The 21,337-nt window shown below is 44.6% G+C and overlaps 2 protein-coding genes across 4 annotated transcripts in view; both read right to left on the bottom strand.

Moving 5' to 3' along the window:
* LOC118368434 (rho guanine nucleotide exchange factor TIAM2) overlaps positions 1 to 2,568 on the bottom strand; it is a 132,055-nt gene extending 129,487 nt beyond the window's left edge. The window contains exon 1 of the mRNA XM_052496929.1: positions 2,550 to 2,568. The gene's annotated coding sequence lies outside the window, so the exon portion shown is untranslated. The remainder of the gene's footprint in view (positions 1 to 2,549) is intronic.
* Positions 1,127 to 21,337, bottom strand: part of LOC118368435 (SR-related and CTD-associated factor 8-like) — a 43,852-nt gene continuing 23,641 nt past the window's right edge. For all 3 annotated transcript variants that reach the window (XM_035752524.2, XM_035752525.2, XM_035752526.2), the window contains 18 exons: positions 13,118 to 13,162; positions 12,815 to 12,976; positions 12,367 to 12,517; positions 12,038 to 12,165; positions 11,406 to 11,588; positions 11,186 to 11,265; positions 10,507 to 10,606; positions 10,278 to 10,400; positions 9,697 to 9,809; positions 9,360 to 9,556; positions 8,695 to 8,795; positions 8,299 to 8,412; positions 7,830 to 7,986; positions 7,027 to 7,169; positions 5,469 to 5,607; positions 5,301 to 5,357; positions 4,917 to 5,129; positions 1,127 to 4,765 (listed from right to left, as the gene is read on the bottom strand). In XM_035752524.2, coding sequence (XP_035608417.1) covers positions 2,550 to 4,765; positions 4,917 to 5,129; positions 5,301 to 5,357; positions 5,469 to 5,607; positions 7,027 to 7,169; positions 7,830 to 7,986; positions 8,299 to 8,412; positions 8,695 to 8,795; positions 9,360 to 9,556; positions 9,697 to 9,809; positions 10,278 to 10,400; positions 10,507 to 10,606; positions 11,186 to 11,265; positions 11,406 to 11,588; positions 12,038 to 12,165; positions 12,367 to 12,517; positions 12,815 to 12,976; positions 13,118 to 13,162 — 4,422 coding nt within the window. In that variant the 3' untranslated portion in view covers positions 1,127 to 2,549. The remainder of the gene's footprint in view (positions 4,766 to 4,916; positions 5,130 to 5,300; positions 5,358 to 5,468; positions 5,608 to 7,026; positions 7,170 to 7,829; positions 7,987 to 8,298; positions 8,413 to 8,694; positions 8,796 to 9,359; positions 9,557 to 9,696; positions 9,810 to 10,277; positions 10,401 to 10,506; positions 10,607 to 11,185; positions 11,266 to 11,405; positions 11,589 to 12,037; positions 12,166 to 12,366; positions 12,518 to 12,814; positions 12,977 to 13,117; positions 13,163 to 21,337) is intronic.

Raw genomic sequence — 21,337 nt, 5'->3', positions numbered from 1 at the left:
TGGTACACCAGCAACTCTTTTCTTCCTGAGAGCGAGGTTAACATAGGTGAATGGTACACCAGCAACTCTTTTCTTCGTGAGAGGTTAACATAGGTGAATGGTACACCAGCAACTCTTTTCTTCCTGAGAGCGAGGTTAACATAGGTGAATCGTACACCAGCAACTCTTTTCTTCGTGAGAGGTTAACATAGGTGAATGGTACACCAGCAACTCTTTTCTTCCTGAGAGCGAGGTTAACATAGGTGAATGGTACACCAGCAACTCTTTTCTTCCTGAGAGCGAGGTTAACATAGGTGAATGGTACACCAGCAACTCTTTTCTTCCTGAGAGCGAGGTTAACATAGGTGAATGGTACACCAGCAACTCTTTTCTTCCTGAGAGAGAGGTTAACATAGGTGAATGGTACACCAGCAACTCTTTTCTTCCTGAGAGCGAGGTTAACACAGGTGAATGGTCCTCCAACGGGGACCCAGAAGGAGTCGGAGACATTGACTGGGACGTTCAAATGGAACTAAAAGGGAGAAGACCCATTTAAATTAAAGTTGGAAGGGGTGAACAATGGAATATATAGATTTTTATATTCCTTAAAGGGATACTTCCCTTTATCTACTTCCATAGAGTCAGATAAACTGTGGATACCATTTGTCTCTGCATGTGGTTTGAAGGAAGTTGCGCAAAGTAACTGGTGTGAGCGCAATGAATAGAAGTCTATGGGTATCTTATACAGATACAAGTTTATCTGACTCCAGGGAAGTAGATAAAGGGCCTCGTTGCTAAAATTGTGAAGTATCCCTTTAAAATCAATTATCTTTTATTATTATTATGAAATGTAAATGTACTGTATTGTATTGATGTTAATCACTGCTTAATCCCAAAAACTAGCTAAATAAACAAAAACTAAGAATCTAAAGCCTACTGAATATGAAAGATATTTTTTTACACAAAAAAGTAAGAAAACCACAGATGATGCAAAGCAAATGTCTATCTCATGAAAGAGAAAATAATCAGAGCGCTGTGAGTTAAAGCTGATCTTGTTCAACACAAAGATGATGGTGTGTGGAAACGGGGTCCCCGGTCTCTAACTTGGTCCCGATTAGGATTTACCACAATAAGAAGAAAAAATATATATGCTGATGTACCTTACACTTTATTCAACTTCACAACTCTGTTATAACATTTGCTTGTCTGATAAATTCAGACTACTGAAACGTTCCTGGTAGTATAGTGTCTCAACAGAAATGCACTGAATAGTATGGAGAACAAGACAAAGGAGAATAAATGGCTACAGGCCTGCATGCACACAGCTATGGAGTAAACAGACTGGTTGGTTCCCCCTACACACAGGCTAAGCGCTGTATAGACTGGCCAGCTTTGATCACACAGACAGACAAGGGAGATAATTGTCTGTGTTACCAGCTTGATGGACAGACTGCCGTCTCCCTGAGGGGCTGTACAGTCTCAGGAAAATCAAAGGAGCACTTTGAGCACGTGTGGTGTATTTGGAGGCATCATGCTGAACAATAATCAATTCAAAAAGGCACAATCCGATCCCGAATAGCCACCCACCCAACAAAAGCATAGGAAAGTACAGAGTGAGCAGAAACTAAGTCATAAACAAATGAATCCATGGTCGCAAACAACAAACTAAAGAGCGGTGTAGATAGAATAGATTGATGTCAAAGCACTGGCACGTGCCTGGCATCCTGCCTGACTTAATGGGGTACGACAACATCAAGTCAATGGCTTAACTACTGCAGTGACACAGCTGTTTGTATGTCACACCACCGCAAAATGCATATAGCGTCTGTGTAAAACAGGACTCCACTGGTCCTGGGTCAGAAAATACACTCCTAAAGCATGTTAACAAACAAAGCATGTTTATTTCAAACTAAAACAGAATGCACCCAACATCCACCCTCTTATTTTGTTACGTTTTTTACTTTGTCCTTTGAATTCACTGCATTATGATGCACAAATCACAGACATTTATTTTAGGGATAACAGGTCATGTTTTTAATCTTTTAGGATGTTCCTTTTTAGAAGCAATTGTACTGGTCTCACTGTACGTAGGCTATATTCTGCTTATAGACAAGAAGCATATAGGACACCACAAAGGCATTCATTTAAAACGTTGCTGCAGCATCATTTAAAAGAAGAGACAAAACAGGCCAGCGACAGCTGTTTTCAAGTATTCCCTCATCTGGATTCAATCCATTGGAAACAGCCAGGATCCGTACACTCTTCCATAGGAAGGTCAACGCTCTTTTTCTCATTTACAATTCAAACATTTTGGCAAGCAATTTTCATTAAAAGTTCACCTTGCTTAAAATCGTGAGGGAGGCATAAAAAAAGAAAAAAAGAGAAAACAAACAAAAAAAAAATTACCTACCATTTAATCAGCTAGCGAGCCATCTACTGAAGTACACGTTATGTGAGAGATAAAATCAATTGTTAGGTTATCAGACAATATTATGTGAAATACTACTCAGGGTCCATTGGGTTGCTGACATGAGTACAGAGAAGAGACAACTTTACAAAATGATCTTTACCTACTGAGTGATGATTGTCCCCTCAGTGTCTGTTTTCTCTACCACTGGCTGTTTCTCAGCTTCCTCCATCGGCTCACTCAGTCCATTGTCTACATCCTTTGTGGAGGAGCAAGAGGCGACATGCTGCAAGGGATGCTGCTGGTCCAGGGGCTCCGGCAGGCATTGGGGCTCCACGGGGCTGTGTGTGAGGACCAGTGACATTGACAGGGCAAGATTGGGGGACGGGGTAGTGGTGGGCTCAGCCACTGCGTCAGTGTCCATCCTCGACCCTGTTCCATTGACCCACCGAGATGGAGGTTCTACCATGGGTTCAGGTTCTTTCATAGGTTCTTCCTGAGGTTTCCCTGACTCGTTGGCCCACCGGGGCTTCTCTGGCTCCCCCTGGGTGTCAGTGATCTCCTCTGGGGTGCGGGGGGCCTGTGGGGACAAGGCCTGGGGTGGGGACTGTGCACGTGATGATGACTGGCCCTGGGGAGAGGACTTTGTCTGGAAAGGGGAATGGGCAGGGTGCAGCAACTGGGCCTGAAGGGAAGCCTGGTTTTGGGGTGGTGACTGGTTCTGAGGAGAGGATTGGGTCTGGGGTGAGGACTCAGACTTGGGGGACACATGTGTCTGGCGAGAGGAATGGAATTCTGCCTGGGGCTTAGGACCGGGGCGAGCTTCATTCTTGGCTTGAGTTGGAAACTGGGTGAACTGGGGTGGAGCTTTAGGTGGAGACTGGGATGACTGGTGAGAGGTTAGAGGTGGAGACTGGGATGGAGCTTGAATAAGAGACCGGGATGGGGCTTGAAGAAGAGACTGGGATGGGGCTTGAAGAAGAGACTGGGATGGGGCTTGAAGAAGAGACTGGGATGGGGCTTGAAGAAGAGACTTGGTTGGGACATGAGATGTTGACCGAGTTAGGAGAGTTGGAGTTTGAAGCAGACCCGGTTTAGTTAGGAGTCCAGGTTTAGGTTGAAGCTTGGACTGTAGTTGCAGCAGGGCCTGAGGTTTGCCTTGGGTCAGGGAGAGGGTTGGGGTCAGGGTAGGAGTAGGGAGCAGGGGTTGTGGTAGAGGAAGAAGGGGTGTCCAGGCTCCACGTTTGTTACGTTCCCTCTCACGTTCCCTCTCACGTTCCCTCTCACGTTCCCTCTCCCGATCCTTCTCCCTCTCCTTTTCACGCTCTCTCTCCCGGTCACGCTCCTGCTCTCGTTCACGGTTGCTACGCTCACGGCCACGGTCCCTTTCTCTCTCGCGGTCCCTCTCCTTCTCACGGCTGTCTCTCTCACGCCGATTGCCATTCATCTCCTTCCTGAAGTCAAAGTCCCTGTCCCGTTGCTGCCTGTCCCAAGGGCGCCGGCACTCATCCAAGTCCTGGGGCATGTCAGCATCAGTGAACTGTGCTGCAGCATCAACTCCACCACGACTCCACGCCGGACCCCCTCCAACACCACCAGGACCACCAGTACATACTCCTCCTACTACCCCTCCTACTGATCCAGCGCGGTTCTGGTTCTCAAAGCGGTTGGGAAAGTTCTGCCCTTGGTTAGAGCCAGGGCGCGCTTCCTGGAAGCCCTTGGAGACCGCGGCCGGAGAGCTGCGCATGTCACGCTCATCAAAGTCCCCTCTGAGTGGCCCCCAGCGACTCGAGGTCTGGGGGGTGAAGCCGGCGAGGGCCTGAAGCCGCCCTGCCACGCTGTCTCTAGCTGGCTCTCTCACTGGGGTCTGGAGCAGGGCAGGTCTGCCTCCGCCCAAACCCCCACCACCAGCTCCTCCACCCATGGACTCTCTGTGCTCCAAGGGAGGGGTCCTCAGTAGGCCTGTGCTCTGCTTCTCCTGGGGCGGAGGGAAGCGGTAGTCTTGGTCCCCTCCCTGCTGGCTATCGTCAGCTCCAGAGGAAGGCTCCTCCTCAGCCTTGGACATGCTTTCGTTTGGGGGGTTGGGCCCCCGGTTGAAGGCCTCCTCGGCCCTGTTGAAGCGTTCCATCTGGGAGGCCGCTCTGGCGCGTGCCTGGGCATGGAGGGACGCTTCCAGGAGGCTCTGTTGGGACAGGCCCTGCTGCATCAGGAGGGGGAACCGGGCACCGGCACCCTGGAGCATAGTAGGCCGGAGGTCCAGCGGCATCAGCCCAGGCATCCTCTGGCCAGGCAGGCCCTGCTGGTGCAGGGGGTGGGGAAGGGAAGCTGAGGGGTGCATCCCCAGAAGACCCATACCACGACTCATTGCATTCTGCATACCTAGAGAAAGAGGAACACTAAATATTATTTAACAGTAAAAAGCAGGTCTTATCAGCGAAGTCTTGAGAATGTGAGAAGCTTTTCAAAAGTCATTAAGAACAAACAAAGGAAAGTCAAAACTTTCCTAGGTTATTGTTTGGTATCCTTTTACCTTGCAGTACTAACTCTGCAGCTGCATCCATGCCGTCAGCAGATTGGCCCATCTTGTCATTGGCTGCTTGCTGCGTCTGGACTCCAGGTTGAAGCTGGTTGAAGACCCCTTGTCCAGGGAGGGCAGAGGGCATGAAGCTCCCCGGGATAGTAGCTCCGTATGGGGAGTCCTTCATGCTGTCCTGAGCCTGCGACATGGAGGCCGGCACCAGAGCTGCAGGAGCGGGACAGAACATATAGGGCAGTATCTTTAAAATAAATCAATTATGTTTAAATAAAGCAAGTCGCTGGCTTTTTACAACAATTTAGGCAATATTTACTCCAAATGTAATGCATGTAATGACTTTTGACTTCTATAGACTCAGTCAGGTCATGCAGAACTTACATATAGGAGCTGAGCCCATGCCTGCTTGCTGAGGAACACCTGCTGTCTGCATGAAACCTACGGGAGGGAGAAACAACACACCATTATCTGGATTTCTAAACAATATATATATATATTATTTAATTCAATACTCTTCACTGGCAGCTGCATCCGACTGCTGTGTTTTACCTGGAGGAGGCTGGGAGGCGTTGAAACCCGCTCTGAGGAAGGGGGGCAGGGGGCCATAGCCTGGCGGGGGCATCGCCATGGAAACAGGGAAGGATGGAGGCACAAGACCCACGGCAGGGACAGCCTGAGCCACAGGGAGCTGAGAGGGAACAGACAGGGGAGTTTAAACTATTGAAATGAGGGATGAGATGAACATGCAATGATGCGCTGTGATTCCTGTAACATCGTTTAACAATCAAAACACAGAATGTAGAGGAACAATAGTTTCCCACTGATAATCAGGTTAAGACCAACACTGTGAAAAAATACAACAGCAACATTAAAATGCTCTGGCTGTTGAGATGTTATAGCTGACTGACGAGTTGAATAAGGCCTTAATAAACCTGTGTGTGGGGGTAGGTATGCATGTCGGCGCTTAGTAGCAGGGATGAGCATTTGAAGTCATTTCACTATTCAAACAATATAATATATATTTTTCGGTCGGTTTCAGCGAGAGAGAAGCAGGGGTGTGTGGGTGAGTGAGTGAGGCGCCATACTGGTTAGACAAACTTGTTCTTGCCATAGGTTATCTATCATACCATCTGATGGTGCGCCTGTCTTGACTGCATCAAATCACTGTAAAATAGCTAGCTAACTACAGTAGCCAGCTAGCTAGCTAAAGTACAAAAATTCCATAGGAAACAACAGCCTACCTGTTGGTTGATCATTGTAGCTTACCCCTTCTCATTTAGCCAACTTACATCCATCATTTTTATTCCCGTTTGCGTCGACTAGATATCTCCCACTTCACTTGCTACACATGGAGCCTCTGACTCTAGCGCCACTGATTGACCGACAATAACAACAAGATAAAAGTGTGTGTGGGCTGCCGGTGAGTCTTTATGGGGTGCACTCATTAAAACTATCGTTTTATACAAATGTCATCGTCTGTCTTTCTAGGCTATAGAGCAATGGCACATATTTTTATACGTATTTATACATATTATATGTATAATATTATACATATTTTTAATGTCACTTCATTGTTAAAACAGGCCTATATATTTGGGGTATTTAGTAAATCGAATACCAACGTCCATTCAGATATTCAAATAACCAGGCATATCCCTACTTAGCAGACACAGATTAACTCTGAGGTGAGTTGAATACTAACTACCTAAACACTCCCCCCACCTACTGAGCCAAACCTTCTCACGAGGCCCACCCAAGAACAAAGAAACAGGCTGGGTATCCTGCATTCCCTCAACAACCCCATCACAAAGAAGTCAGGAAGAGAAACCTGAGGCCACTCTAAACACTTGAGGCTAAGCACCCCACAGACAGGGCAGGCAGCTAGCACTAACCACAGGAAGACTATGGTGTTCAGTTTCACACCACTGACTGGCCTCATGGTAGACGCTTAGTACAGAGGAAATGGTAATGTGAGGGGCCTGGTAAATTCCACCCTCTCACTCACTCACACACACATTTAAAGGATGATGAAAGCAATGCACAAAATAACATATTTATGCTTAAACGTTGAATGTTAGTTATTGTTAGATCTCTGAGGTTTGGGTACCTGTACAGGCATCATGGAGATCTGTTGGCTGAAAGCCTCTTGTTGGGTCTGTTGGGTGTTGGTGGCTGTCATGGGTTCAACACTCACAGCCTGGCTCACAGCTTCCTTCATTGGCTCTGGCGCATTCTTGGCTGCTTCCCACTCTACAGTTAAAATAAAACAGAGGATTAGAGAATGAGATTGAATGTACGAGACTTGAATGTTCGTTTTTTGATAATTTTATTTCTTATCCGTATTTTTTTTTAAATGCATTGTTGGTTAGGGGCTCAGTAAGTAAGCATTTCACTGTAAGGTCTACCTAAACCTGTTGTATTCAGCGCATTTGATTTGATAGTCACATCTACCCTGTCCTGCTGGGGTCTATTTATCCAGTGTCATGTTTCTCTGTGGGAATTCCTTCTCTGATAAACCCAAATCGTAACAAAAATAAGCAAATGCCAGGAAATATGTTTAGTGTCAAGAGAGTTAATGTGTGTGGGTGAGAGAATGTGTCTCCTGTTTTTTTGTGTGTGTCCAGTGTGTGTGGGTGTGTATATCCAGTGTGCGTGTCCAGTGTGTGTGGGTGTGTATATCCAGTGTGTGTGGGCGTGTATATCCAGTGTGTGTGGGCGTGTATATCCAGTGTGTGTGTCTAGTGTGTGTGGGTGTGTATATCCAGTGTGTGTGTACAGTGTGTGTGTGGGAATGTATATCCAGTGTGTGTGTCCAGTGTGTGTGTCTTTTGTTTATAAGTCATCTCTAGTGTTGATCCTGCGTGCCCTATATGACAGGGCATCAGCATGTAGCCTGCTGTGTCTGCTCACCGGCGTTGACAGTCTCCTGGTCGATCATGCCTCCCTCAGCAAAGCCGTCCAGGTCGTCCAACTTGACCTTCTCCCAGGGGATGTAGGTGACCCCCAGGTCCATGTCCCAGAACTGCTTATACTCCTGCTTCACTCCCTTATTCAGCGCCCACGCAATCTGAACACAGCAAGAGAACACACACATACATACAGAACATATAATTGTCAGGGGATGCATAAAAGAGCAGAAATATTGAGGCTATTTGAGTCCCAAAAGGAGAGAATAAGATATGTACCAGCTGGGTTGCTATGAGGTGAGTGGTATGGTAAGTGAGAAGCCCAATCATTTAAAAACATTACACACACAGGAGGACATGTCCTGACTGCAGCCAGATGGAAATCACATCACAGTACAACATGGAGCGGGGGGAACCTCGGCCGCATGGTATAAAAATGAGCAGGAACTGTAAGGAAATACAACGGACTTCACCTTGATGATCTTGGAGACGACCTTGAATGAACCAGTGCTGAGTTTCTGTCTGGCGCAGTAGGCATCCTGTCTGTGGACCATACAGATGTAGGCACAGCCACGAGGAGGGATCATCTATAGAAGGAAAGAGATAGAGGGATGTAGATAAAGAGTGGATGAAAGTAAGATGGTTAGGCAGTTAATAACCCACAGTAAAGTCAGAATTTGCTAATAAAAAGTGCCTGCTCTGGCTTACAGAGCCAAGTTAGTCCTTTAAACTGGACACAGTTGTGATGATTCACATTTCCCTCAGGTCAGAGGTGACAAACGCCTGCTAAACCACATAACGAGCAGAGGTTAATGGAGTCAACTCAGGCTCACTCGGAGACGGAGAGAGAGAGAGGACGCTCTACTCACATTGATCGACTCAATCTGACCAAACTCTTCAAACAGGTTGGTGAGGTCCTGCGGACTGGCCTTCTTGTCCACCTGTCCCACCCACAGAGTGGTGCTGCACACTGAGGACAAGGTAGAGAGGAGGTGGTGGCTTAAATCATTAAAATGTGGTAAGTGTGCACCAAGTCTGGAACCAACAGGACCCTGAACATATTCTACCACCAAGCCATAACGCCGCTAAATACTTAACCAAATAGCTACACGGACTATCTGCATTGACCCCCCCCTTTGCACTAACTCTTTTTGATCACATACCTGCTGCTACTGTTTATTATCCATCCTATTGCTGTACCTATATGTACATATCTACCTTAATTACCTCGTATCGACTCGGTACTGGTACCCCGTGTATCTAACCAAGTTATTATTACTCATTGTGTATTTTTCTATAATTTTTTCCCCTCTGCTTTGTTGGGAAGGGCCCATAAGTAAGCAATTCATTGTTAGTCTACACCGGTTGCTTACGAAGCATGTAACAAATAACATTTGAATAAAAAAATTTAAAGAAAGAAGTGACTGTGGACATTTCTATGATTAGGGCTACACAGAAACAGGGTAGGAGTTATTAGTCAAGGTGAAGGGGTCAGCGAAGAGGAAAAAGGTGCTGTATTGAAAGCTTGTATTACCACTGAGAAACCTGGATCGGATGGGAGGAAGTCCTTTCTTCTGGCGCTCTTTCTCTCGCTCGCGGGCTTCTTGTCTCTCGCTGGAGTAGGACCGCGACGACTTCCTCTTCCGCTCTCTGGAGCGTGACCGCGACCGCTTACGGTGTTTCCGTTTCCGAGAGCCTGACCGTGATCTGGACCGTCTCTTCCTGGGAGATCTAGAGTAGAGGGTTATTCTGAAGGTAATTGTGATGCCAGTAGTCGTGGTAAGATCAACATATATAATAATCTGCGACTCTGCAAAGTGTCTCAGGTAGCCTTATGGACTGTTTCTCTCAGATTGGGTCCCTCCTCTCACCTTGATCGTGACCTAGAACGTGTTCTTGACCGCGTGTCGACCGTCTTGGACTTCTTGTCCTCTGGTTGGAAGCGCTCTTCCTCCATCTCTGGCCCGTCATCCAGGTCCATGTCCTATAACACAGGCATCATTACAACGGAGCTCTACTGACAAAGACAACAGTGCTCAAACAATCGCAGAGATTATTTATTTATTATATATACACACACACACAGTCAAAAGTTTGGACATACCTACTCATTCAAGAGTTTAAACTATGAAATAACACATATAGAATCATGTAGTAACCAAAAAGTGTTCAACAAACTTTGGGGAATGCCAAGTGTGTCCAAAGCTGTCATCAAGGGAAAGGTTGGCTACTTTGGAGAATCTCAAATATAAAATATGTTGATTTGTTCAACACTTTATTGGTTACTACATGATTCCATATGTGTTATTTCATAGTTTTGATGTCTTCACTATTATTCTACAATGTATAAAAATAGTAAAAATAAAGAAAAACCCTGAGTATGTGTCAAAACTTTTGACTGATACTGTAAATATCGGTTCAGCCAAAGTCAGTGAGGGAAACAAGGGCTTACCTGCTGCTGGTTGTCAATTGAGTCGTCCGTCTTGTTTTGCGGCGCCAGCTGGCTGCTGCTCTGATGGGGCATGGCCGTGTTCTCAGACCCAAATATTCCATCCTGCCCTTCCATGTTCATGGACTGGAAGAAAGTCAAAAGGTTACACTGTCAAGAAGGTTTCAATACATGGATATGACAAGCAAACAATAATTGACCCCATAAGTCTCTGGAGGTGATATGTAGGTACCTTCTGCTGGTGCTCCATGAGCTGCTTCTGGAAGTGCTCCAGGTTCTGCTGCTGCAGCTGCTCAGCCAGCTGGTGGAAGATGGAGTCAGACACCATGGGCCTGGAGGGAGACGGGGAAGACAGACAGGGGAGACGGGGAAGACAGACAGGGGAGACGGGTCAATAGTTCAGTTAACTACCGTTCCGTCACACAGGTAGAGGGCAGACAAAGTGCATACACACAACCGGTGACATATTCCACAACAGGGCTCTCCAACCCTGTTCCTGGGTTGTCCAACCTGGGTTCTCCAACCCTGTTCCTGGGTTGTCCAACCTGGGTTCTCCAACCCTGTTCCTGGGTTGTCCAACCTGGGTTCTCCAACCCTGTTCCTGGGTTGTCCAACCTGGGTTCTCCAACCCTGTTCCTGGGTTGTCCAACCTGGGTTCTCCAACCCTGTTCCTGGGTTGTCCAACCTGGGTTCTCCAACCCTGTTCCCGGAGAGCTACCGTTGTGTAGGTTTTCGCGCCAACCCTAATCTACAGCACCTGATTCTAATAATTAGTTGGTTGATAAACTGAATCAGGTTAGTTACAACTGAGGTTGGATTGAAAACCTACAGGGGGGTCACTCTCCAGGAACAGGGTTGGAAAGCCCTGTTCCACAGGATCTTAGCTGTTTTAGGTTGATGTTCACGCTTACATCTGGGATGATTGGGCGTCCTTTTTGGTGTCTTCAGAGCGTTCTGAATCGTTCCCAAAGTCAAAATGGCCCAACATTTTCTGCAACACATGGAGAAAGACAATTATTAAAATACAGATCTGAGAGTCACGTAGTACGTAGTTATGACACAAATTATTCAAAAGTGAACAACCAATCATACTTCCATTCCATGTATATGTCTGTGGCCTTGATCTCTCACCTTGTTGAAGGAGGAGATCCTCTGCTCCAGGGGGTTGAGCTGCATGGGGTTGGCTGTGGCGGCTGCAGTGAGCTGGGCCGTCAGAGCCTGCAACTGGACCACCAGTCCTGCATCCAACGCCTGAAGCAGAGATGGCTGGGGCTTCTGCTGCTGCATTTGCAGGCTCTGTACCAGCTGCTGGAGCTGATACACAAACAGATAGACAGGGTTAGAGTAGGAGACTTTGCAGGGCTCCATCTGGTCATTTTTCAAAGGAAAGTTTTGTAAACAAAGGAGCATCAGAAAGGTCAGAAGTTCAAGATCAAAAGTGTTTGTGTTCACTACCATTAGTCTCCATTATACAGACTCAAGTCGAAACAAAAAAAAGGGATACTGGGAGATTCTGGCAATTGAGTAGTTACTGTACCTCGAGACTTCATGTTACTGCGCTAATGCTAGTTAGTTTTGTGAGTGAATATTATCTCCAACTTCGGTCATAATGCACTCAAGAGTTCATCTGACTCTGGGAAAGAAAAACTTAATTGCCAGAATCTTGCAGTACCCCTTTAAAACATGACAACAATCTGAGCTGAGCTTCAAATTCGATATTGAATTGACAGGCTGAGGATCAGGGAGATGCTGTGCAGACCGACCTGTTGGCCGTGTGGACTCTGCAGGATCTGGGCCACAGCAGCTACAGTGTCTGTGTTGGAGAACTGTGACGCCCAGTCAGGCAGACTGGATACGATGTTGGCTGGGGTGGCCGGGGTCGCTGGTGTACCTAGACACAAACACAGAACATCAATCATGAGAAATCAATAACAACAAAACAAACATCTACATTTGAAGCTGATTAAAGAGCCAATACCTAAATCACAAGGCAGCCTCTGAGTATTTTGTGTCAGTTCAGGAGAGAGGACTAATTTCGCCACTAGGTGTCAGTATAGAGCTATATGTCTTATGGATATGTTGTGTGACTGACCAGGTGTGTTGACTGCAGCATCGCGGCTGGTCATGACTGGGGTGACACTGGGAGGGGGAAGTCCTGCAGCCATGTCGAGCAACGGCTGGATGATGTCACTCTTGAAGACGGCGTTCTTCTGCCAGAGGTTGAGGACCCTGACAATCTTACTCTGGAACACAACGGACGGAAGAATAAGCTCCTAGACAAGATCCGACTGACACAACCAATTAAAACTAGACCCCTGCAGCGAATGAGTCTGTCTAAAAGTTAATGCTGTATACAAATTTAGAGTATGAAAAGAACATATTCATTGTTAATATGGTTTTTCAAACAATGCTACAGACCAGATCTATCACTAACAGTACAGAGGATATGTGTAGTCAGAGCTAGAAGAGGAGGTGAAAGCTAGAACAGTGTTTCTGAATAGAGAAACCAGAGAGCTGTCTTTGTTCCCACTGTGACCCACCTTGTCATCTGAGGGGCAGCGGTAGAGATGTTGGAAGGTTCCGATGATGTTTTTGCTGAAGCGCGGGGCAAACACATCCTTGTCCTGGCCAAACTGGTGCCGTGACTGCCGCACGATGGAGTCCATGACATACAGGCCTGGGACCTTATACTCTGGCTTGCACTGTCAACACAACAAGGCTGTTTAGCGTCTGTGGGGTGAACGACCTATGATTGGCAAGTATCCCATTCATATGGGTAGCACAGATTTGTGTTCTATTTTACTCTGTTTGGGACTGGTAAAACTAAAAGAAGAGAAACTCACTTTCTGAACAAATTTTTCCACGCCCTGGACAACATGTTTGTAGTACTGAAAGAGAAGGGGGAAAAAAATAAGAAAAGACACATTGTGACACCCCACCAAAACATCAACTACAAGCATCCCTGGAGACAATGACCTGAAACTGGTAAAAGACAGCGGTTACAGCATTACCAACAGCAGTATCTGTGAAACCAAGAGCAATTACATTATGCCAAGTGACACAAACTAGGGATGGGTACTTGAAATAATTTCACTATTTGCAAAATATTGCAGCAGTGCGATTGGCAGGGAGTTTTACACGGGAGGGAGAGTGAAAGAGAGTAGCCATACAGACTCACGGTATTTAGACAAAATTATAGATTCCATTTGTTATGTAGGCTACCTGGGCGGCAGGTAGCCTAGTCGTTAGAGCGTAGGACTAGTAACCGAAAGGTTGCAAGATCAAATCCCCGAGCTGACAAGGTAAAAATATGTTGTTCTACCCCTGAACAAGGCAATTAACCCACTGTTTCCCCAGTAGGCAGTCATTGAAAATAAGAATTTCTTCTTAACTGACCTGCCTAGTTAAATAAAGGTAAAATAAAAAATCCTATCTGGTAGTGCATCCATCAAATTGATGTAAAGAAGCTAGCTATGTCAGCCAGCTAGCTGGCTACCTAAGCTAAAGGCTATTTTGCTGATCTTCCTGTCCTCAGCTTCCCAACCTTGTAGTTGTTGCCAACTTATCTAACTAATTCTGTAAATTGTAATTGACAAGAGATTTCCAACGTTGGAGCCATTGAGTAGACAGTGCCACTTTTATTGGCCGACAACAACAAATGTGTGAAACCCATGTAGGCTACTACGGTATGTATTTTTACGGGGCTCACATCATAAAATACACAATCAAAAGTTAGCTGTTTTACTGAATTAAGAATTTCAAATGCCATGGTATATCCCATTGTCTTACGGACGTTAAACGTGTCAATTCCACCTGCACTGATCGGTTGAGGGACGAGCGTCGCGGAGGAGTGACACCGTCTGACGTGAGATTGTGTAGCAATGTCACATAGATCACTTAATTTAGACAAAGCGTTTTCATTGTTAAAATACACCTATGATTTTTCTTTCTTCAAAAATGAATAGCAGCCCCCATCCCTGAATAACAAGCAAGGGCTGCATCCACATTAGGGCTGCATTAGTTGATTAATATTTGCGTAATGAATTACAGTACATGACCAAAAGTATGTGGACACCTGCTCGTCAAACACCTGCTCGTCCCATCCAAAATCAAGGGCATTAATATAGAGTTGTCCACCCTTTGCTGCTGTAACAGCCTCCGCTCTTCTGGGAAGGCTTTCCACTAGATGTTGGAACATTGCTGAAGGGACTTGCTTCCATTCAGCCACAAGAGCATTAGTTAGTCCGGGCACTGATGTTGGGCGATTAGCCCTGGCTTGCAGTCGGCATTCCAATTCATCCCAAGGGTGTTTGATGGGGTTGAGGTCAGGGCTCTGTGCAGGCCAATCAAGTTCTTCCACATTGATCTCGACAAACCATTTCTATATGGACATCGCTTTGTGCACGGGGGCATTGTCATGCTGAAACAGGAAAGGGCCTTCCCCAAACTGTTGCCACAAAGTTGGAAACACAGAATAGTCTAGAATGTCATTGTACGATGTAGCGTTAAGATTTCGCTTCAATGGATCAAAGGGGCCTAGCCTGAACCATGAAGAACAGCCCCAGACCAATATTCCTCCTCCACAAAACGTTACAGTTGGAGCTGTGTTTGGCAGGTAGTGTTCTCCTGGCATCCGCCAAACCCAGATTCATCCGCCAGACAGGGAAGCGTGATTCATCACTCCAGAGAACGCGTTTCCACTGCTCCGTAGTCCAATGTCGGCGAGCTTTACACCACCCTAGCCAACGCTTGGCATCATGCATGGTGATCTTGTGTGCGGCTGCTCAGCCATGGAAACCCATTTCACCAAGCTCCCGACAAACAGTTATTGCGCTGACGTTGCTTCCAGAGGAAGTTTGGAACTCTGAGTGTTGCAACCAAGGACAGACGACTTTTACGAGCTACAGGCTTCAGCACTTGTTGGTCCCGTTCTGTGAGCTTGTGTGGCCTACCACTTCGCGGCTGAGTTGTTGTTGGAAAGGTGGCATCCTATGACGGTGCCACGTTGAAAGTCACTGAGCTCTTCAGTAAGGCCATTCTACTGCCAATCTTCGTTTTTGGCGATTGCATGGCGGTGTGCTCAATTGTATACACCTGTCAGCAACGGGTGTGACTGAAATAGTCTAATGTACTAATTTGAAGGGGTATCCACATACTTTTGAATATATAGTGTATTTTGGGAAATACTGTGAAAATGTTGGGATACATCACAAAAACAATTCATTGGGAATTAAATTGATTTCATGGTTTCCTTCCAAAACTACGGTATAGGCTAAATAGGCTTATGTCTTGATGTCTCAGTCTAGCTAGGCCTATTTCTCACGCCTTGAAGGGGAAAACATGATAAGACCAAATAACTGATTCACAATAGGAGAAAATCAAGTTGACCAATGAAAAACAGAAGTTATACATTGGCATTGAACCAATGCAATATGCACTGTTGAAAGTAAGGTCATTCCTTTGCATTCAAGCCATGTTCTCAGCTGCCTGCCACCATATTAAAGACTCATTGATTCATTTGATTCATTGGTGCTGTAGTGTTTAGGCAACGCGCTGGTACGGAGGGGAGGAATGGTGGGGACTGCAAAGACCTTTGGGGTGACTAAAGTATATGCAGAGAGGTAGGCTATGCTGTCTTAGACATAGTGCAGCCTGGGTTATTGAAGACTCCACAGAACAGTGTAGTCTGGAGGATTGTGCAGAATCACAAGGCTTATAACACCACAAAGAGAGAGAAAGAGGGAGAATAAAAATAAAGGAGTGAATGGGAACATCACCAAATAAAGGAATTGCACACCGTCATGTGTTTGAATGAGTGACTCGTTCAATTTCTTTGCCTCATCCATAGGTAATAGATACTTGCCGACTCGTGATGCACTACACCTGTCCCCTTACAGCTAGTGATGTAAGTTTACTACAGTGCGGCTGGGATAAAAATATTAAGGAAAGAAAAAAAAACAACTGGCTTCAGCGCTCAACGACTGCGCTTCTGGCCAACAGGTGTAATAGTATTCATCAGTGAACACCCCGTGAGGTGAAGCCAAAAGGCACATTCCCAAATTGGGGATGTAAATAAATAAAAATAGGCTACACCTTTCTTATCTAATCATGATTCCCAGCCCATGCATCCCTTCTACTCTCTTTACACACACATGTTCACCCATCTTATTACACACAAATCTACAGTGCAACATTTACTTGATAATTGAGAGCTCTCAATAGATTGTGTGAAAGGTAAAACAAGTGATTCATACATACAAGGCAAGCACATCAGGCAAAAGTGGACACAGGGCCAAAATGGGATAAGTGGTGCCATGCAAAACTAGCAGAACTGCTAGCAGATGGCGCTAAATGCAATGTATTCCTCCAGATTACAGAACAAAGTATTTCCAATGGTTGCCTATACTTTGACAAACATGCATTACAGTGCGGGGCACTTTGGACACACGAAGGAGCTATAAAAAGTGCCAAGGAAATATTACTTCGATACCATGTCCTGCATATCTTTCTTAGAGCTAGTAGTGGGTCTATATTTTGCACTGTGACATCTCCAAGAACGTGACAGCAAATATACATTTCAGTCATCTGCACACATTCTGCAAGCAAGTTCACATCCATTCTCAGGGTCAAGTCAGAGCTGCTAGACGTCATATAAGACCAGTTAATATTACTGATATTTGTTGTTTTTTTTTTCACTTGCAAACAGAAATGGAGGCACACACAAGAAACGTATCTTTGTCTCACCGAAGCAAATACATTAAACACATAATACTAGTGAGTGAAACTCCCAACATGGTATCCATGTAGAATAGCCAGGCTACATTGAGGGAGGGTTTTGAATGGGGCCAAACGCAAGCATTGAAAACTTGAGACAGACACTGCTCACAGATGCTTTATAACAATAGGATTAAGGAATGATTCAACCTATCAGTTGCCCGAGTTGTTCAACTACAACATCTATAGGCCATTCAAAAAATGTTTATGTTCAAATGACTAAACCAATGAAGCCGATAACATGTAGGCTAAATGAGCACATAGCTCTGTCTGAAACTAGTTCAGTGTCAGTGAGCCAAAAAGACAGAGCTCCAATCATCCCAGCAACACAACACAGTCAGAAAGCTATGATGAGTTGTACATACATTCTTCAATACATGGCCAAATTTGCACAGAATGGGGTTTGTCCAGTTTAAGTCCTAATGATTTCTACAGTGTGTGAAAACAGTAGGCCTACATTTCTTAGTCAATCCTGCCAATGTTATTTGTACCTGGGGTTCTAAACTTGTAATGCAAGGCAGCATAGCCAGAGTTGTGTATCCCTACCCAAGTTGTTTTATTCCTACCCAAGTTGTTTTATTCCTACCCAAGTTGTTTTATTCCTACCCAAGTTGTTTTTTCCTACCCAAGTTGTTTAGCCCTACCCAAGTTGTTTAGCCCTACCCAAGTTGTTTAGCCCTACCCAAGTTGTTTAGCCCTACCCAAGTTGTTTAGCCCTACCCAAGTTGTTTAGCCCTACCCAAGTTGTTTAGCCCTACCCAAGTTGTTTATCCCTACCCAAGTTGTTTATCCCTACCCAAGTTGTTTATCCCTACCCAAGTTGTTTAGCCCTACCCAAGTTGTTTATCCCGACCCAAGTTGTTTTTCAGTCAAATAGTGTAGCACAAACTGCACACTATGTGGGGCAACAGAACTGCCATATAATTTAGGCTAGGTTTACTTACCCTATCATCATCATGTTCTGGGAATAAATCACATTCTCAAATGGCTGAACCAACTTCAAATTCACGCAACTGAAATGTTTGCAAAACATCTCAAACGGACATCAATGCATGGTTTAGGCCCGACTTCTCAGTGCACAAATTAGGCTAGATTTTTGGGGATTTTAAATGAACATACCCTATTATCCCATAAGAACACACAGAAAAAAAGCATTATGGAAACTTTGATACAAGTGGCAAGTAGAGAAGCAATAACCAGAAAACATACTCACTCAAAACACACAAATGTTGAGTGAATAATGAGATGAGTCTAATTGGAAAAGCTAGGCCTTATATTTACATTACGTTGGAAATCTGGACCGAAAACCTGAGCAAACTGGGTTACATTTAAAAAATGTTACTCCTTTAAAATTCCCCCACAATATCTGTGCTGAAATGGGCCAATTAGGCTACAGTCACAAACAGCGGGGGGGAAAGGAAAATGGTGCTGGGAGTGACAGAGAACATACTCTTGCTTTCAACAAATGTGTTAGACAGGATATGTCTACAATGACTGACAGTGAATGTGTAGACATGCCTAGCATGTAATTCAATGCTAGCAAAGTTGTAAATAAAACACAATACCAATAAAACTGAACAGGGGCCCGTTTGACTGATGCATTGGTAGGCCATATCGATATCAGTCAACTCTGAATGAGTTATTGTTGCTCATGTATTTCTTCAGTGACATGTTGGGTGCAAAAAAACCTCTGTGGCAACTAGGCCTACAGTCCAGTAAAAACACTGATTACTACGGTATGGTCATGGAATAGGCTATTTGGTGCAACATCATAACACTCAAGACACAGTTTGCCACTCTCTGTAGGCCGGTATATCACCCCCCCCCCCAGGCTAGAATAAGACTGGGCTAGGGAGAGATCGTGTGTCAAATGTCAAGATGACATTCAGACTGCAATCTTGGTACACACTCATTTTCAAAGACATGAGCAACACAGAGTTGACTGATATCAACCTATAAATGAAGGCCATTAATCAAATGAGACCCACTAACGGAGAGTAAACACTGCGTTTTCTTATGGGTCTTCCTATAAAGAAATGGGACCAACGTGTGACACTGGGATGAACATTTCAAAATGTTTAGAAATTAAAATAAGAATTTATGCAATTCCATATGAATACATAGAGGAATAAAAGTTAATATATGCAAATGTACCCTTAAATTCAGCTATACAACAACATAGGACTATACATCCTTTAAGCAGGGCTCAAACAGATATTGGCAAGTCAAATTCAAGGAGTTTCAGGAACTATTTCAAGCTATTAATTGTAATTTTCAAGGACCTCAACCTTATACAATTGTATCATTTATATAATTGTACATACAGCGCAGTCGGAAAGTATTCAGACCCCTTGACTTCTTCCACATTTTGTTTACGTTACAGCCATATTCTAAAATGTATACAAATATTTTCCCGCCTCAATCTACACACAACACCTCATGACAAAGCAAAAACAGGTTTTTAGAAACTTTAGCAAATGTATTAAAAATAAACTGAAATATCACATTTACTTACAGTTGAAGTCGGAAGTTTAGTCCACACTCCACAAATTTCTTGTTAACAAACTATCGTTTTGGCAAGTCGGTTAGGAGATCTACTTTGTGCATGACAAGTCATTTTTCCAACAATTGTTTACAGACAGATTATTTCACTGTATCACAATTCCAGTAGGTCAGACGTTTACATACACTAAGTAGACTGTGCCTTTAAACAGCTTTGAAAATTCCAGAAAATGTCATGGCTTTAGATGCTTCTGATGGCTAATTGACATCATTTGAGTCAATTGGAGGTGTACCTGTGGATGTATTTCAAAGCCTACCTTCAACCTCAGTCCTCTTTGCTTGACATTATATGGAAAATCAAAAGAAATCAGCCAAGACACCAGAAAAAAAAAACTTTGTAGACCTCCACAAGTCTGGTTCATCCTTGGGAGCAATTTCCAAATGCCTGAAGGTACCACGTTCATCTGTACAAACAATAGTACACAAGTATAAACACCATGGGACCATGCAGCCGTCACACCGCTCAGGAAGGAGATGCATTCCGTCTCCTAGAGGTGAACGTACTTTGGTGTGAAAAGTGCAAATAAATCCCAGAACAACAGCAAAGGTGCTGGAAGAAACAGGAACAAAAGTATCTATATCCACAGTAAAACGAGTCCTATATCGACATAACCTGAAAGGACGCTCAGCAAAGAAGAAGCCACTGCTCCTAAACTGACATAAAAAAAAGCCAGACTACAGTTTGCAACTGCACATGGGGGACAAAGATTGTAGTTTTTTGGAGAAATGCCCTCTTGGTCTGATGAGAAAAAAAAATAGAAATGTTTGGCCATAATGACCATCATTATGTTTAGAGGGAAAAGGGGGAGGCTTGCAAGCAGAAGAATATCTTCCCAAACGCGACGCACGGGTTGGCAGCATCATGTTGTGGGGGTGCTTTGCTACAGGAGGGACTGGTGCACTTCACAAAAAATATATGTCATCATGAGGTAGGAATATGTGGATATATTGAAGCAACATCTCAAGACATCAGTGAGGAAGTTAAAGCCTGGTCGCAATTGGGTCTTCCAAATGGACCAGAGAATCTCTTTAATCATGGTCTGAAAGTCTTTATGTGCCTTTTGGCAAACTCCAGAGCTCTGTCAGAGTGACCCTCTGGTTCTTGGTCACCTCTCTGACCAATGCCCTTCTCCCCTGATTGCGCAGTTTAGCTGGGTGGCTAGCTCTCGGAAAAGTCTTGGTGGTTTCAAACTTCTTCCATTTAAGAATGATGTAGACCACTGTGTTCTTGGGGACCTTCAATGCTGCAAACATTTTTTGGTACCCTTCCCCAGATCTGTGCCTTGACACAATCCTGTCTTGGAGCTCTACGGACAATTCCTTCGACTTGGTTTCTGCTCTGACATGCACTGTCAACTGTGGGACCTTATCTAGACAGGTGTGTGCCTTTCCAAATCATGTCCAATTAATTGAATTTACCACAGGTGGACTCCAATCAAGTTGTAGAAACATCAAGGATGATCAATGGAAACAGGATGCACCGGAGCTCAATTTCGAGTCTCATAGCAAAGGGTCTGAATACTTATGTAAATAAGGCATCAGATTTCTTATTTTTTATACATTTGCAAACATTTCTTGTTTTCACTTTGTCATTATGTGTTATTGTTTGTAGAATACTGAGGATTTTTAAAATCCATTTCAGAATAAGGCTGTAATGTAAACAAAATGTGGAAAAAGGTCAAGGGGTCTGAATACTTTCTGAAGGCACTGTACAGGACCTAATATAG

The sequence above is a fragment of the Oncorhynchus keta genome, chromosome 35 (genome assembly GCF_023373465.1).
Source record: "Oncorhynchus keta strain PuntledgeMale-10-30-2019 chromosome 35, Oket_V2, whole genome shotgun sequence".
NCBI classification, from domain to species: Eukaryota; Metazoa; Chordata; class Actinopteri; order Salmoniformes; family Salmonidae; genus Oncorhynchus; species Oncorhynchus keta.
This window is presented reverse-complemented; position numbering and strand designations above follow the sequence as displayed.